Genomic DNA, 18,444 nt, shown 5'->3' on the forward strand with positions numbered 1-18,444 from the left:
TAGATATTTTCTCCACTTGGTTCTTTTCCTTGGAAGTGCTCGAACAGCAGCCTGATACAGTGGGTGCTTAACTTTGTGACGATTGTCAACTTTGTTCACTGGTATGTGTTTTGTCAATGGTTCTTGATACATTATGCTAAACAAAGTACATTAAAATTTTGTAGTTCCGTGCCTCAACTGTAGACATCCTCTCCATACATGCCTAGTTCACTGTAGACATCCTCTCTATACATGCCTAGTTCCCTGTAGACAAATCTTAATTGATTTCTCTGTAGTCTGCTTTAAAATGAATGGCATGGGTATGAAATTCCAAGTTAAAACACAATGAATGATCACTAGAACCTAACCCAGGGTGTAATAAGGTGACTGGGAAAGGAGACATGAACAATACAAAGTTCTTGTGGGCGAACACAATACTAATATTGGGTTTGAACGCAATAGAACGCAATAATAAATATGACAGTTACATGTACAGTTACATGTAGCTGTCAGTGATATATATTCTTGCGTTCACACAGAATATTATTGCGTTCACACGCGATCTAATTAAAATTAGACTTGTAATTCCACTCCACTAAGATACCTATGTTATTGGAGAGTAACGTATAATAATACGTAGAGCATCGTAGTGGAGCGGAATTACAAGTCTAATTTTAATAAGATCGCGTGTGAACGCAAAAGTAAATTATATGCGTTCACACGAAATAGTATCGCGTTCACATGTAAAAGTATTGCGTTCGCACAGTATTTTTTATGTCGTTTCGCAGCCACCGCATCTTCGATACTCCATGAGTTTCGATCACTTACGATCTCTACATCCCTGGACTATCTCATAGTAAAATTGAAGGCAGCTCAGGGAACAAATCTGAAACAATCACAGGCCTGCAAAGAAATTGTACAGAGAGAGCGACGCCCAACTTCAAAGCCACACAGTCAACCACAGCTAGTGTACAGTTATACGGCTCTTTTGATATGTGTCAAAGGACTAAATTACCTGTTCTGTTTGTTGCCTCCAGTTTTACTATGAGATATTCCAGGGGTGTAGAGATCGTATGTAATCGGAACCCATGGAGTATCGATGATGCAGTCGCCGTAGATTCCACACATGTACGTATATTATATATGTACAGTTGTCGTACAAATATGTATTGACTTTAGGTTATTGTGAATAACAATGCATTACTTCCCCTATATGCCTATACATTGTATATTTTTCATATGTATTAATTGTCAATATATCTGTGTAGTTGAAACTATTTTTTCACCGAGAAAAGAATTTATTTCTGATTTTATTTTTTATAGGAATTCCGGAATATTTGTCCCCTTTTCCGGCTTGCTTCATTACCTGACAGACGCTTCCATCCGGCGGTGAGTTGAGGTAGATTTTGCATTTATTCCATTTCCAACATTGCCTTAAGTTTGTAAAATATGTTTAGGAAGTTACCTGTTTCACGGATAAAGAACTTAAAACATTTTAAAATTCAATTTAAAAAAAAGAATGTTGTATGACATGTCTTGAAATTAAAGTAGACTTAGACTTGCAAGTTTGACCGCTTTCTTCACTCAACTGCTCGACTGACCAAGTGATTCCACCGTTAGGCCTAATTAATCGTCTTCGACTTAAAATGGTTATGCATTCCATCAATAATGACGAATATTGGCATTACGGCGCAGCGGCGTGGGGATGGGGTTTATATATAGTGCATTTCTCTCTTCTTCTTTTTTTTAACTGGTGCTGATATAGATAAAAGTTAGTAGATAAAGGTTAAAAACAGGATAAAAATGAAGTGTTTACTACTTAGGCCTACTGTATATAGCTACTACAGATAGTAGTAGACTAAAGGTTACACCCTTGTGCACATGGAGTGCACAAGATTTAGACTACAGGTAGACACGGAGTGCACTACGTGTGAACACGGTGTCCACTACGAGTGGACATGGTGTACATTCAGACCTAGACAGACTTGATGCATATCAATCAGTTATCTAGCGATACCCTTCTAGATCGCCTTTCATTAAAATATGTATACACTTGTATATTATTTTTCTTTGCTATTCTAAATTCTAAGCGTAGTGTACGTAAAAATTACGTATCCACTTATTGGTGGTTAGTCTACCTACAAGTGCCCAATTTACACTAACACTAGCCAAGTGCTCTACCAACTGAAGTACCTGGTCACAGATGACCAACCCAGTCCAATCCCACTACACTCCTCCCTCCTTTTTCGAAGTCTTCGCCCTCGAAGACATACAAGAACCTTCCAAACATCACCACCGTGGGTTATTTAGTTGGGCGCCAATTCTGTAACAGGAGAGGAAAAAGTGTAGCGGCCAGACCAGGATTCGAACCCGGGACCCTCCGAACACTAGCTGAGTGCTCTACCGACTGAGCTACCTAGTCACTGATGATCGACCCAGTCCAATCCTGCTTCACTACATTATCTTAAGACTTTATACTTGTAAATACACGTACTATAATAGTGATTAGGTTTCCTTTAGCTTTGGTTTATATATGGGCTATCCTACCTGCTAAATGCATTTTATTTGGCAGAAGGAAGTTCTACATGTCCTTTAACAGAAGTGTAAAGTTTTTATTTTCTGATACATCTTACAGGCTTGCTGTTCCACCTTTCTACTGAGTTGATTGTAATTTTCTGCACTCTGAAGAAGGTGTCCATGCATCCTCTTAAAATCTGTTGTATATCTCTTATTCTATTTCAGAATTGTAGTAAGAATGACTACTGTTGAACTTGATCCGGTGTTTGTGAAGGCTTTGAAATTGCTACACTCCAAGAGTCGAGACTCAGCAGACCAGTTGTGCCAGTTGTTGGAGGATGCTATAGCCCAACGGAAAGGTCAAAAGGTCACTATCATTACATGGTGGTACAGTAAAACACTGATATAACAAACCTCTCTGGGCCAACAAAATAACTTCATTATAAACAGGGTTCGTTATGCACATATTACAGACATATTATAAATGCCTTGATGGGAATGAAAATTACTACGTTATAACCATGAATTCACTGTAAGAGCATTTATTAAAAACATGTTTTATTGTACACTCATTTTGAGTTGAGGATTTGTGTGATGGAATGTCAGTATATTAAAAACAATAAACCTGTCCAAAAGTCCACTCCTGGATCAAACAAAATGTTTTCTTGATAACCAAGTGGTCTAGACCCTTGTCAAATTCTATTAAAATGAGTCATTTGTAACTCCAAGAAAGTGCTTTTATTTAATATCTATAAACAGGTGGTCTTTATACAAAGATGGTCGCTTAGACAGATGGTCTTTATACAAAGGTGATCACTTAGAAAGATGGTCTTTATACAAAGATGGCCGCTTAGACAGGTGGTACTTAAACAAAGGTGGTGGCTTAGACAGATGGTCTTTATACAAAGGTGTCACTTAAACAGGTTTTACTAATCCATTAGTGTAACACCTGATATTAAACTATTTTGTGTGTGAAGAGACCAAAAACAAAAGTATGCAGAAAGTATGTCATTATATATATATATAACTGGATGTAAGTATAGAAATTATGTTGCATGATCAAAAATACACCTTTATTATAGAACTAAGATATACCTTGTATATGAGATGAGTAGGTTTGAATACCGGGGGTAACTTTTAAGCTTTTGATGTTTATTGGCTGATAGAAACTTAACCAATTACCATAAAAAAATTGAAAGATGAAATAATATTGAAAATGTAAGTGAGAAACTGGTTCTGTATATTTTATATCTATCATAGGTATAGATTTGATAAGACGAAAATATTGGAAAATTGCAAACATGTCAGTATTTAATTTGATTTTCATGTATACATATAATGATATGATTGCAGACAGCATCAATTACATCAGAGTCCAAGACTTCAAGTAAATCTTCACTGAAACATCAAGAGGAAGAAAAGCTGAAAAAGAGAGAGTCGGAGAAAAGATCATTGGACAAGGTACCCATATTGTTTTGATATGCATCATTGTATTTTAGTGTTGAATTATCATGTAACCATATTTGTTGAGTTTATCATACAATCATACAGTTTAATATAAGCATCATGTTTTCAGATAATTGTAGCAATTTCAAATTGAAAATTGATTCTCTATTAACCTAATTGCATGCAGTCAATTTTTAGCTCTCCTATTCGAAGAATAGGGGGAGCTAATGTTGTCACCCCTGTGTCGGCGTCAGCGTTGGCGTCCCATTTCATGTTAAAGTTTTTGAGCAAGTTTCTGTTTCGTCAATTGTTTAAGCTTAAGTCATCATAAATGTTTATGATTTTATTTTCCTAATGTGTATGGATGCTGAACGTGATAATACAACCAATTTGGGGCCCTTTAGGTTTTTTTTGAGTCTGTTAATTTGTCATACCCGTATTTCCATGTTTAAGTTTTTGAGCAAGTTTCTATTTTGTCTATTGTTTAAGCTCAAGTCATCATAAATGTTTATGATTTTATTTTCCTAATGTGTATGGATGCTGAACGTGATAATACAACCAATTTGGGGCCCTTTAGGGGGTTTTTGATTCTGTTAATTTGTCATATTTCCATGTTAAAATTTTTGAGCAAGTTTCTATTTTGTCAATTGTTTAAGCATAAGTCATCATAAATGTTTATGATTTTATTTTCCTCATAACGTTATCTGTGTTTACCATAAAAAATTTTATACTGCAAAAGAAGACATTTCAACTTCTGTTGGAGGCAAACTAATATAGACTGAGGGCACTGCTTGATAATTTAAAATAGTAAATACTTGAACATAAACTTCTTCTGAATAGGTGAGCTTTGCTGTTCTCCAACAGCTCTTGTTTTCCAATATTCCTACATGGTTTTAGTCAAATTCTCGAATCTTGACATTAATTGAAATATTATATATATATATATGTGTGTGTGTAATAAATATGAAGAAAAATCCTAACTGACGAAATCTATAAGAAATAAAAACGATAACGACTGACTAGTGAGCACTTTCGCCCCATTCAAGGGAGCTCTACCAACTGAAGTACAGACTGTATGACTTCATATATACTTATACATGTATATACAATATGTATTTTAAAAAAGACTTGAAACTTTACATTTAATAAGAATCATGAAAATATACTGTAATTAAAGGTAATAGGTATTTACTGTTAATAATTTTCCACTTTGACAGTAATTTCTAAATTGATGAAATGCCAATGGCATTTTCCCAATCGTGAAAAATAGTGATGATATTATCAAAATTTTGCTATGGGTTACTTTCCTGAAATGGCTGATAAAAACCCAGAATAAATATGGTTGTAACTGTTGGCTACCACAAACATAAATTGATGCATGTTATATGTCCATTTGGATTAAGTTGTGTCTGAGGACACAAAGGTACAGACCAATCTGAGTCTAGCCTTAGCAAGAAACACAAAGCAACATATACATTGCCTTTATTTGATATGGACAACACCCATGTCTTAATTAATTTTCTGCGGTCATCAGGCCTTCTTTGATTGACAAACTTTTGCATACTTTGTTTTCCCCCGCTTTCTCCGATACGGGGGATATTGATTTGGGTTTGTCCATCTGTCTCTCTGTCCGTCTTTCTGTCTGTCTGTAACACTTCGTTTCCATGCAATAACTGTAACAAATGTAAACCAATTTTCTTCAAACTTGGTGACAAGGTTAAATGCCTTAAGGGCTCAGCCAAGTGCAATTGCGACTGACAATGGACCTTATTTAGCGGAGTTATGGCCCTTTGAATTACTAATAACTGTAACAAATGTAAACCAATTTTCTTCAAACTTGGTGACAAGGTTAAATGCCTTAAGGACTCGGCCAACTTCGATCGCGACTTTCAACAGACCTTATTTAGCGGAGTTATGGCCCTTTGCTTAAATAAAAAAGTCAGTTTCTGCCACTTCCTTACAATAACTGTAATAAATATTATCCAATTTTCTTCAAACTTTGTAAAAAGGTCGAATGCCAGCTTCGATCAACTCTTTTAGCAGATGTTATTTATCAGAGTTATGGCCCTTTAATTTACTACAAATGTCATTTTTCTGCAGTTTCTGTGTAATAGCTAACAACTGTTAAAAGTTGGTACCGAAGTTAAATGTCTTAAGGGCTTAGCCAAGTTCAATCGCCACTTTTGGCAGATCTTAATTAGCAGAGTTATATCCCTTTGATTTAATAAAAAAAGTCATTTTCTGCCACTTCCGTACAATAACTGTAATAAATATATGCCGATTTTCTTCAAACTTGGTAACAAAATTAAATGTCTTAAGGGCTTAGCCAAGTTCGATCGCCACTTGCAACGGACCTTTTTTAGCATAGTTTTGGCCCTTTGATTTAATAAAAAAAAAAGTCATTTTCTGCCATTTCCCTGCAATATAAAAAATAACAAATATTAACCGATTTTCTTCAAACTTGGTAACAAGGTCAAATGCCTTAAGGGCTTGGCCAAATTCGATTGCCACTTTTGGCCGACATTATGTAGTGGAGTTATGGCCCTTTGATGTACTACAAAAGTCGTTTTCTGCCATTCCCTAAGTTAGTATCAAAGTTAAATGCCTTAAGAGCTCAGCCAAGTTTAATAGTCACTTTCAGCGGACATAATTTTACACATATTACTTTCGAATAAGACTTAAGTTTATTTCTTCATGTTTCAACCTAGGTTAAACCTAACCTCAATAATGTTTACCTACAATATGTCCTGAAAGCGGGGGATGGAAATTCCATAAATTTGCTGTTTTTATACAGCTTAGAATGAAACAAGTAAAAAGTAACGATATATAAATAAATTAATTAATAAAATTAATGTTGAGACTTAAGCATGATCACTTGAATGATTACAAATTCTATACAAAAATTACATCACTTAAAATTATATGCAAATTCATTTATTTAACTTTTCGGTACAATCATCACACAAAATCTCCCACAATCGTATCAATAAACTTAACAATTGAAATACACAATGGAAGCACTGACAAGATGGGATTGAGGTCAACCTGAATCATTCTCTACCAGGGTTATAGAGAAAACACAATCAATGTACTGGGAAATCAATACCTTTAAATCGGAATAAAATCACATCTCTATAACGAAACAATTGCCTAATGATATTTCATCATGATCTTGATATTAAAGTTAATCTTGCCTTTTTCAGTTGAAGAAAGAGCTGGCAGATTTATCGGAGGAAGTTCCTGCGAAGAAAGCACGTCATGATTCACCACTGACTGTGACAAAGGTGAAGGAAGAAGACACAAGTCAGGAGACGAGGAAGGAAGAGAAATCATCCAAGGACAGAGAGAAAGAAAGGAGGAAAGAGGCAGAAAGAAAGGCAAAGATAGAAAAAGAAGAAAAGGAAAGACAAGAAAAATCAGATGACAGTGATGATGAAGAGAAAAGTATTGATGCAGATGATTTTGCATTTGATCTAGGAATCGCATGTGTTGTGTGCAAGTAAGAAATTTATATTTTTCTATATGATTGATTGAATGGAAATTTACCAATGAAAGCTGCAAAGATGTTTGGACCGCTCAAAAATTTACAGAATTCTTAAAGATGGGAATTAGAATAAAACAGAATGTGTGACATTTACTCAAAAGTTTTAGTCATATTGTCAGGCTTAGATGAAAAAAAATTCTTGGAATTATTTGAAAATAAAGACAAATGACATCTATGATGTTCCAAATGAAAATATGAAGCAAATAAAAGTATTACATGAGTTTTTAAATTGGGTACATCTCTGTATTAGGTAACAATAAAATCAATCTGTATAGATCAACACCTAGTAATTTAACATCTTGAAAAAATTGAAGAGATCTTTTAATTATGCTGGGAAAAAATGCATAGTATTTTTTTCTTCAGTAAAGCAAATTAGTCAGTATAATTCTTCAATTGATAGCTACTATATTGTAGCTCATATCAATGAGACTAATTCACGAACCACGTGATACCGGATAACATTTGTGCAGGACTAGTATATCCAGTGGTGATGGAACTTAGCCCTTCATAATCTTCCCATGGCAATGATGTCATCTTTTGACATCATTCCATCACCAATAGAAACAATAGTCCCACACAAACATTTTCAGGTATCAGGTGGTACGTGAATTATTCCCATCAAAGCTCAAAAGATTTGTAGGCTGATGATGGTGTCATCTTAATAGCGCAACAATTGGTGCTCGTTACTGCTAGAGGAGCAAAGTAATGTTTTTGGAAAAGGCTATTTACACCTTTGCATGCCTGTTTTTGAGACATATTTCAACCTATAAGAAGCATAGAGAATTTTGTCTCAGAGAATCACTACAGCAGTGCTCCACTAGCACACATAGGGACAATTTTGTACCTGGCCAGAAAGCATAGTACTAGGTAGACAGGGTCTCTAATTAAATGAATATTTAGAAATTTGTTTACTGAAGAAATGTCAGGTCTTTAGTTTGAATTATAATTAAGCACTAAAACAGTTGTATTAGACTATCAGTCACATGCTGGTTATACAAGTGGTTTCTTTGTGTTAATTATTATTTGTTAATTGATATTTTTCAGAGGGTTTGATGTGACCTCTGGAAATCAGCTGGTGGAATGTCAGGAATGTCACAACTTATACCACCAGGTTTGTACGATCAATTATAACATCAAGTTTATACCACAGTCAAAGCCTTGGCTTTGTCGTTTGACATAAATATATTTCTATAGAGACAATATTTTAAATAGTTCTTCAATCTATCAGAATATTTTCAAAGTCACTTAGGTACTTGTAGATAAGGATCTAAAAACTAATAATTATAGTTTGTGATAGGAAGCAACCAATTAAGGAAAACAAGTGAAGTTTCAAAATCCATTTTAACAGTATCATAAGTATCATTATGTGCAATGGAAACACATATGGCCACAAGGGGAAACAAACTATCACTCCAGTTTTAGGAGCTCTAAGTATTCATCCGACGACAATTCATTACTAGTATAGTAGTCTATAGATATTTTAATTAATTAGAGTATTTTTAATTTCTTCATAAAATGCAAAATGGATTTATACTTTGTAATTTAAGTTCAGGAAGTATTTTGATCAAGTATAAAGTTTGCATCAACTTTGAAAATTACAAGTTATTTAAAGGGACAATTCAATGAGGCTAATTCTGTTACCTAACCACAAAGCAAGATATGACATAAATGTATTGTTCTATATTCCTTATGAAACATATAAATATTGACAAATACCACGACATTGTTAAGTATTTTGCCGTTAAAATTTCAAGCAAAAGTCAAGTATGTAATACATAACCACTGAGGAGATGGTGAAATCATATTTAGACAAGAACATGCACCTAATAATGTAAACACACTACTATAAGAGCAATTTGAGTAGTTCTAGACAAAAAATTCTTCTACGCCAGATTGATATGTTGCGGCATTCGCTAGAGGGCGTCTGATGACAAGGGCCAGGGTTTGTCATACAAGAATTCCGACCACTATGTGTAATGGCGGACAGCAAGCCAGTTTGAACATTTCACATACATTTCACTACAGTGAGCTTTTCTGGCATATCACAGTAAAACCAACTAATCTAATTTCCATTAGAACTGGTTTGTTTCTGATATATATATGCAAATTTCAATGTACTTTTAGACTGAATTGTCCCTTTAAATATGTATTGATTTAATAGAATAAATTGCTGAAGCCATCAAGCAATATTTTGATAAAATCAGTTTGCTGTTTAGTTATTAAAACTTATTAACAAGAATAATGATATGCAATGAATAATCTTGACCTAAACATTTACATCTATCGTGATATTAAGCCAGATCTCCATTGTATGTTAATTACAGGAGTGCCACAAGCCAGCGGTGACAGAACAGGACGTCAATGATCCCCGGTTTGTATGGTACTGTACCAGATGTACCAAGACGATGAAGAAAATGGTGAGTCTTAATTTTTAGTTTCATGTTGTAAATGTGGAAAGTACAATGTACGCAATGAAGTAATATGTTTTAGCACGAAATTCCCTCCATGCATAATTCTCTCTTTGTTAGCCCACCATCATCAGGTGGCTATTCAAATCGCCTTTCATCCATTGTCCATCGTCTGTCCATCTGTCTGTTAACAATTCATTCTTTGGTGGGCGCCAAGATAGCTCTGGAACTCTTGTATATTACAGAGTTGCCTTCCTTGCTAGTACGTAAAGATTGTGACATCATTATTTTGTGATCAAAACCAGTGCGGTGTTCTCTGAAAAGTATGTCATTAGGATGATAAAGACATGCCTTCACAATCAGTACCTACTCGTTAGGGCAGATAACTGTAATATGCAAATACAGAATGGACAGTTCATTATTAGCTTAGCTCTTATGAATCTTGATACAGGTTCTTTTTATGTTAGGTAAATCTTAAGAGAAGACCTAAATTACAATGAATTAATTAAAATCAACAAAAGTATTTGTACTAGTTGATCTGTTAGAAGTAGTATAACACTGCCTTTCTTACTTAATGCTCTTGTTCTGTACGTTGAACTAATCAACTAAGAAGCTAGATGTATTTAAGTTGTGTAGAAAAATAGAAGATGTATGTAGCTGTACATGTATTTATATGCAGAATTTTTTATTGGGTCATAAAACAATAAAGCATAGTTGTTTGAGTTAAAGAGATACAGATTTAACAATAATTGGTGATCAATTCTGTCTGTCCTATCATGTTCACTTGTAGTTTCTTTTTATCACAGGAGATTCAATTTTGCTATATTGGATTTTCATAAACCCTATTTGCCATTTTCAGGCGCTTAAAAATTTACAACACAGGAGGATGCTTATAGAAGTGGGTAGGATTGATTATATGGAGGGATGCTAGTTATTGCAAATATGGCACTAACAAATAGAATGGAAACAATACTTGAATGACTCATCACTATTTGACAATATTTGAACATTTCTCTTCATGTGAATTAGGATTTGAAAAACCATTGAAGTTTCTTTTCATCGAAGTAAACAGCTAATCAGCATAAGATAAAGTTTGACTATAATATATATTTTGTGTTCTTTACCATCCAGGCATCTGCTTCCAAGCCAGTTAAGGGCAAGTCATCGTCATCATCATCATCATCATCATCATCGTCCTCCACCTCTGTGCCGGCGTCTACCAAGGAAACATCTAGCTTGAACACCTCCAGTAGCAGTGGTAGTTCTAGCAGCAAGAACACCAAGCCCGATCCTTCTACACTGTTCAGCTTCCGCAGAGTAGAATCCAAGGTCAGAGTTGTCACCATAGCATTTTAAGCTCACCTCTTGAAGACAGTGGGGCTTATAGAATCACTCTAGCAAGTGTTGACAAATTGTTATCTGTAACAACTGACATTGTTTTCTTATTAAATTTTGGAATATAAGTGTTTTCATGACCTATCATTTTAAGGAAGAACATACTGGATTTTGAGAATTTCAAGGGGCTCAATGGGCCAAAATCACCAGGTTAAGGTTTTGGTGCAAGTGCTGAAAATTTGTTATCCATTACAATTGATATTGATTTCTTTATGATTGTTTTTAGGTTATAAGTATTGTGATGGGTGAGAACTGTTATTTTAAGGAAGAAAATGATAGATTTTGAGAATTTTGATAGGCCCATTGGGCCAAAATCATGAACTTAAGGTTTTGGTAAAAGTGTTGAAAAACTGTTATCTATAACAACTGATATTGATTTCTACATATTGTAAGTCTTGCTTTAGGTGTGGATAAATATTTCAAAGATGAAAATTAGAATATTGAGAATTTTAAGATGCTGAAAGTACCAATTTATACTTTACTTTATACAATTGACATTGATTTCTGCCTTGATATAAGGGCTTAGGATTATATATGTTGTGGATATGGGTATTCATTTTAGGGGTAAAACACAGAATTTCAAGAGGCCCAATGTGTAAATATTGCATGATAAGGTCTTTAATGGCTGCCAGAGGCAAGCTTTGCTGTTTTCAAACAGCTCTTGCTGTCATTAGGGAGGGGCATATATACTGTAACATTGAAATTTATGCGGATTTGAAATTTACGCTAATTATGCTGGAGACCTTTTTACAAGGAAAATTTCCAGCACGCTTTTTTAGCTCACCTGGCCCGAAGGGCCGGTGAGCTATGTCGTCCGGCGTCCGTCGTCCGTCGTCTGTCCGTCTATCCGTCCGTCCGTCCGTCCGTCTGTCCGTCAACATTTCCTTTAAATCGCTACTTGTCATAGAGTTCTGCATGGATTGTAACCAAATTTGGCCACAAACATCCTTGGGGGAGGGGGAACAGAACTTGTATAAATTTTGGCTCTGACCCCCTGGGGGCTGGAGGGGCGGGGCCCAATAGGGGAAATAGAGGTAAATCCTATAAATCGCTACTAGTCATAGAGTTCTTCATGGATTGTAACCAAATTTGGCCACAAACATCCTTGGGGGAGGGGAAACAGAACTTGTATAAATTTTGGCTCTGACCTCCCGGGGGCCGGAGGGGCGGGGCCCAATAGGGGAAATAGAGGTAAATCCTTTAAATCGCTACTTGTCCTAGAGTTCTGCATGGATTGTAACCAAAATTAGCCACAAACATCCTTGGGGGAAGGGGAACAGAACTTGTATAAATTTTGGCTCTGATCCCCCAGGGGCAGGAGGGGCGGGGTCCAATAGGGGAAATAGAAGTAAATCCTTTAAATCGCTACTAGTCATAGAGTTCTGAATGGAATGTAACCAAATTTGGCCACAAACATCCTTGGGGGAAGGGGAACAGAACTTGTATAAATTTTGGCTCTGGTCCCCCGGAGGCAGGAGGGGCGGGGCCCAATAGGGGAAATAGAGGTAAATCCTTTAAATCGCTACTAGTCATAGAGTTCTGCATGGAATGTAACCAAATTTGGCCAGAAATATCCTTGGGAGAATAAGAACTGAGTTTGTATAAATTTTGGCTCCGGTCTGGGGGGGCAGGAAAGGTGGAGAACAATAGAGGAAATAGAGGTAAATCCTTTAAATCGCTACTAGTCATAAAGTTCTGCATGGAATGTAACCAAATTTGGCCACAAACATCCTTTTTGGAAGGGGAACAGAACTTGTATAAATTTTGGCTCTGGCCCTCCGGGGGAAGGACGCGTGGGGCCCAATAGGGGAAATAGAGGTAAATCCTATAAATCGTTACTTGTCTAAGAGTTTTGCTTGGATTGTGACCAAATTTGGCCATAAACATCCTTGGGGGAAGGGGAACAGAACTTGTATAAATTTTGGCTCTGACCCCCTGGGGGCAGGAGGGGTGGGGCCCAATAGGGGATTTAGAGGTTAATATTAAAATTCCTTCAGAAAAGAAACAATGAACCTGTATTCAGAACATTACTTGGCATTACAAACCAGGTGAGCGATACAGGCCCTCTGGGCCTCTTGTTTAATGTGTGTGATACTAGTTATCTACAAGTTTGAAGGTATGTTTATTGTAAAAATTACAATGTCGCGAAATGTAAAAATGTTGATATTTAAAATGATTAATGATTTCCACTGAATGTTGAATGTATATAACCTCTAGATATTTTGTCTTTGCAGACATCAAGCTCTAAAGACCAAAGCAGTAGTTCAGGCAATCGTCCTCTCAGTGGCTTGGCTAGTCTGGCAGCCAATCTGTCGGGGAAGAGTGACCAGACAAAGTCCAGTAGTGGCAGCAGTAGGCCAGAGTCCTCATCCAAATCAGTCAAATCAGAGCCATTTAAAAGTAAACATGATCACTCGGAGAAAACCTCTAATAAGAACAAGTCGTCGGAGCCAGCTGTAAAACCTGGGGGCATAAAACTAGGGGTGGACATATTTAAAAATTTACCCACCAAGGCTGAACCCGTGAAATCTAGTTCTAAATCCAGTTCATCCAGTAGTAGTTCTAATAGTAGTAGCAGCAGCAACAAGCAAAGTTCGGGAGGATCAACGTCAGCAGTCAACGCCGACAAACGACTACAAATGATGAAAAAGAAGGCAGCAGCTAAACTACAGGAAAAACGGTCTTCTTTGAGATAAATGAGAGAGCTAAAAACTCTAAAAAACAATAATTGTATTTAGGATCCTGGATGGAATGAATAACATGTCTACCTGCCTGTATACATGATCACACTAGGTACATAGTAAATTTGCATACAAGTACGTCTTATGACATCGGCTAGAACCTCTCTATCAATACAGATTATAAGCCGGTTTTCTGATGTAAAACAAGCATCACTTAATGTATGGTTATGTGTTTGTAAAAATATGTTACAATGTAACATTGTGCTGAACATGACTGAGTTATCGATAACAAGCTACAATGTTTGTGTAGCTGAGTTAAGTATTCTCCAGGAAAAAAATCTAACTAATTAGGGTTTGTGAAACAAAACAAGTTCTATTCTACATATTTGAATAAGTATATTAAATTCCTTGAAATTGCTTGAGTGATCAAATAGTATCAATTTATTTCACCATTACATGTATTTACAGAGAACAAGACATTGTAAAATATTTAACATGGGTTTGGTTGATTTATCAAGTGTTTCTCATACTTAAAACATGGCATCGAATCCCACTGGTACTCCACCAATCTCTCCCAGGGTAATCCCACTGGTACTCTCCACCAATCTCTCCCAGGGTAATCCCACTGGTACTCCACCAATCTCTCCCAGTGTAATCCCACTGGTACTCTCCACCAATCTCTCCCAGGGTAATCCCACTGGTACTCTCCACCAATCTCTCCCAGGGTAATCCCACTGGTACTCCACCAATCTCTCCCAGGTTAATCCCACTGGTACTCTCCACCAATATCTCCCAGGGTAATCCCACTGGTACTCCACCAATCTCTCCCAGGATAATCCCACTAGTACTCTCCACCAATCTCTCCCAGGGTAATCCCACTGGTACTCTCCACCAATCTCTCCCAGGGTAATCCCACTGGTACTCCACCAATCTCTCCCAGGGTAATCCCACTGGTACTCTCCACCAATCTCTCCCAGGGTAATCCCACTGGTACTCTCCACCAATATCTCCCAGGGTAATCCCACTGGTATTCCACCAATCTCTCCCAGGGTAATCCCACTGGTACTCTCCACCAATCTCTCCCAGGGTAATCCCACTGGTACTCTCCACCAATATCTCCCAGGGTAATCCCACTGGTACTCTCCACCAATCTCTCCCAGGGTAATCCCACTGGTACTCTCCACCAATATCTCCCAGGGTAATCCCACTGGTACTCTCCACCAATCTCTCCCAGGGTAATCCCACTGGTACTCTCCACCAATATCTCTCAGGGTAATCCCACTGGTACTCTCCACCAATCTCTCCCAGGGTTTATTGTGGTTCCCACATTCACCTCTGTCAACGGCTTACGAACTGGACGTCTGTTGACCTCTGGTCGCAGAATATTACGTAATGACATTTTAATACACTGCGCACCCTTTATAAATGACATCAAAGTGATTGTTTTTGAAACGGCAGACGTTGTATGCAAATTTTGACTATTTACATACAAGTATCCACAAAAAATTCATAATTGTTTGGTTTGATATTGAATGATCAAATTATGTTATGTCAGAATTGACAGTCGTTTACATGAAAATGATACAAAAGAGAACTTACAATGTGCAAAAAGAACATATGTAGTATGCGTCCGAAATATGTTTTTTAAGAAACTTGAAATTTCCGTGAGTCGTTCATAGATGTGAAATATGGGGCCCCAATGCACCTTTGGGGAGATTGACTCTCCACTATTACACTGGGTATTGTTTAAAAATTCCACAGCTCCTGCTGGTAAACCCATATAAGACTTTGATATCCATTTATGACACATTTCATTGCGTCACTAAAGATCCATGCACAGGTACTATATGGTACTCATACTGAAACATTTACTCCGTTTAGTTTTCACTATTCAACATGGGAGGACCATACATCATAATGTACATATGTATCTCTGCATGCAGTTTTGAACCTGACAGTTATAAATTTTAGATATGAATTTAAGTGACTTGGACCAAAAACTTATGAGGGGAAAAAAAGATTTGGAAAAACAAAATATTCATCAATAGTTTGAACACAGAAGAGTGAAATCATGTGACACAAAAATAATGTTTTATGAAACTATTCCTGGGGAATTATTATCCTTATGAAAGGTATTGGGATGTAAATTTGTGTAATAGATGCAATTTGTACGGAATATGAAGTGTTTTGGATAAAACAAGAGGTCCAGGGGCCTTAATGGTCATCTGACTACTGGCACAATACAACACATCAAAGAATATAGTAGTGGCAAACAATTAAGGCAATACAAAAGGACTCTTTTTATGGAATATGAATAAGAACTTGAATGATTGAACAAACATTTGAACAAACTTGGTAGCCCTTCATCCCACCATGTCACAGGCCTTATATCAGGCCCCTATTTCTCAAAACAAACTTAAGTCAAAAACTGACTTAAGTCATAAATTTTCATATAAATTACAAAAGGAGAAAAACTTAAGTTTTGACTTAAGTCTGCACTTTTGTTTCGAGAAATCGGGGACAGATCTCTAGGCCTCTTAGTTATTTACAAGAAGTTGTTTAAATATTTTAGCCTATTGACCCTTGTGACCTTACCTTGAATGAAGGTCACAGTCATTTAAATGAACAACTTGGTAGCCATCTTTTCCAGCTTGTCATAGGCCCAATATCAGGTCTCTAGGCCTCTTATTTATTCACAACAAGTTGTTTAAAAATTTTAGCAATTTGACTCCCTGTGACCTTGGATGACGGTCAAGGTCATTCATTTTTAGCAAACTTTGTAGCTCTTCATCCTACAAATGTATCATGTCACAGACTTATACCAGGTGTCAAGGCTACTTAGTTAGCCACAAGAAGTTATTAAAAGATTTTGGCCTATTTGACTCCTGTGACTTTAAATGAAGGTCAAGGTAATTCATTTGAATAAAGTTGGCGGCCCTTCATGCAAGCATGCCAAAGGCCCAACAAGAGTACCTTTGGCCTTTTGATTCTTGAGAGGAAGTCGTTTAAAAATTTTGGCATTTTTGACCCTTGAATGAAGGTCAATGTCATTCATATGAACAAACTTAGTAGCCTTTCATCCCAGCTTGCTACAGGCCAAATATCAGTACTTTGGGCCTTTCGGTTATTTAGAAAAAAATTGTTTGAATAAAAAGTTTACGCACGGCGAACGGCGCACGACGACGGACGATGCATGGTGACAATATATAGGTCATCATGACCCTTAGGAACTGATGACACACACAAAAAAAAGAAAATTAAGCTGTGGTATCATGGAATTCCATCTAAACCTTCTCGGTCCCTTTTCGGATGTATTAAAGTGAATTCTTTAATGGGTTATGGATGTAGCGGATGTGAAAGAAATGATGAAATTTATTTTAAAATGAAGTAATGAAAATTGCACACATATAAAAATAAGTGTACAAATACATCGCGATAAATACCCCTGTACCTAGACTTTATCTTTAATATAAAAAAAATGGTTGTTGTAGCTTGGAATTCTGGATTTGTTTGTAGCTTTACTATTACTAGAAACCAAACCTTTGTAGTTGAATGGAGGATATTAACTTTCGTAAGAAATATGTCTACACTACAGAATCAAAGAGGGTGACAGTTATAGGCTAGCGAAATCATAACATTTAATGTTTGAATTATGGGAAATGAATAGTCTTGTTCTTGCTACATCCCTCTGGTTGCCTCAAAATTAGCTCGTTGGAATGAAAGGTACAAAACTTGTCACTTAATAACAAATTATGCCAAATTGCATTTTCGATATTGGACCACCCTTGGCCAATGTTATTGCCAAATTGAAGGCTATGTTTGTTACAACAAATGAGACTGGTAGTATGGTCCTTTAGTGTACATCAAAAGAATAGAATAACGGTACACAGTATATTGCTTTAAAGGTATGCAAAGCTTTCTTTAATTTTTAAAGGAAGTCTTTGTAGGCTTGCGTTTGGTCTTTTTCACTTGAAATATGTCTTGTGTTTTGCTATATGATATAGTCCAGAGATGGATTTAACAACGATCACTATAGTAAATATAATCTAATAATAAATCTAATTATTCTTGTAGTTTCATCATTTATTTTTATCATTCGTTTGAATACAAACCATCTGTACCTATTTACTCGTTGATCAGTAGCATATGTTTGAATTTAAAAACAGTGAGATATTTAGCTATGAATATTATAATACTTTTTGACGAAATAGTTTGTGACTTTTCAAACAAAGATTATACCATGATTTTATATCACATATAGTCAAAGAATATTTTATCTACAAATTCGCTCCTTTAAATGTTTAGTGCTTCCATTTTATTGTCATATACATCTAGACAGAGATTAAAAGCTATTCATTTCATTAATACATATATGTAGCTAAATATCTTTAACATCAACATATTTTTGTCGGCAACAATTTTAATCAGATCAAACGATTTAAAATAAATAAAAAAAATATGAAAGAGGGGATTA

The 18,444-nt window shown here is 36.1% G+C and overlaps 1 protein-coding gene across 2 annotated transcripts; it reads left to right on the plus strand.

The window, feature by feature from the left end:
* Positions 1-1,284: 1,284 nt before the first annotated feature.
* LOC138329519 (integrator complex subunit 12-like) lies at positions 1,285-14,387 on the plus strand. 2 transcript variants are annotated; one of them, XM_069276561.1, is made up of 8 exons: positions 1,285-1,378; positions 2,722-2,863; positions 3,850-3,957; positions 7,146-7,441; positions 8,531-8,597; positions 9,811-9,903; positions 11,026-11,223; positions 13,524-14,387. In XM_069276561.1, exons 2-8 carry the CDS (start codon positions 2,735-2,737, stop codon positions 13,983-13,985), a joined length of 1,353 nt encoding a protein of 450 aa, XP_069132662.1. In that variant the 5' UTR covers positions 1,285-1,378; positions 2,722-2,734; the 3' UTR covers positions 13,986-14,387. The 2 variants fall into 2 exon arrangements, with proteins under 2 accessions (XP_069132662.1, XP_069132661.1); XM_069276560.1 differs by having other exon boundaries at positions 1,292-1,368.
* The last annotated feature ends 4,057 nt before the right edge of the window (positions 14,388-18,444 follow it).

Source organism: Argopecten irradians, chromosome 8 (assembly GCF_041381155.1).
Source record: "Argopecten irradians isolate NY chromosome 8, Ai_NY, whole genome shotgun sequence".
In the NCBI taxonomy this organism is placed as follows: Eukaryota; Metazoa; Mollusca; class Bivalvia; order Pectinida; family Pectinidae; genus Argopecten; species Argopecten irradians.

What these genes read in the sequence shown, in the direction of transcription:
- LOC138329519 (XM_069276561.1), top strand. Translation starts at nt 2,735, where the DNA reads ATGACTACTGTTGAACTTGATCCGGTGTTTGTGAAGGCTTTGAAATTG. An exon ending in CCCAACGGAAAGGTCAAAAG is followed by an intron (nt 2,864 to 3,849) that starts GTCACTATCATT and finishes ATATGATTGCAG; the next exon opens with ACAGCATCAATTACATCAGA. An exon ending in TCCGCAGAGTAGAATCCAAG is followed by an intron (nt 11,224 to 13,523) that starts GTCAGAGTTGTC and finishes TTGTCTTTGCAG; the next exon opens with ACATCAAGCTCTAAAGACCA.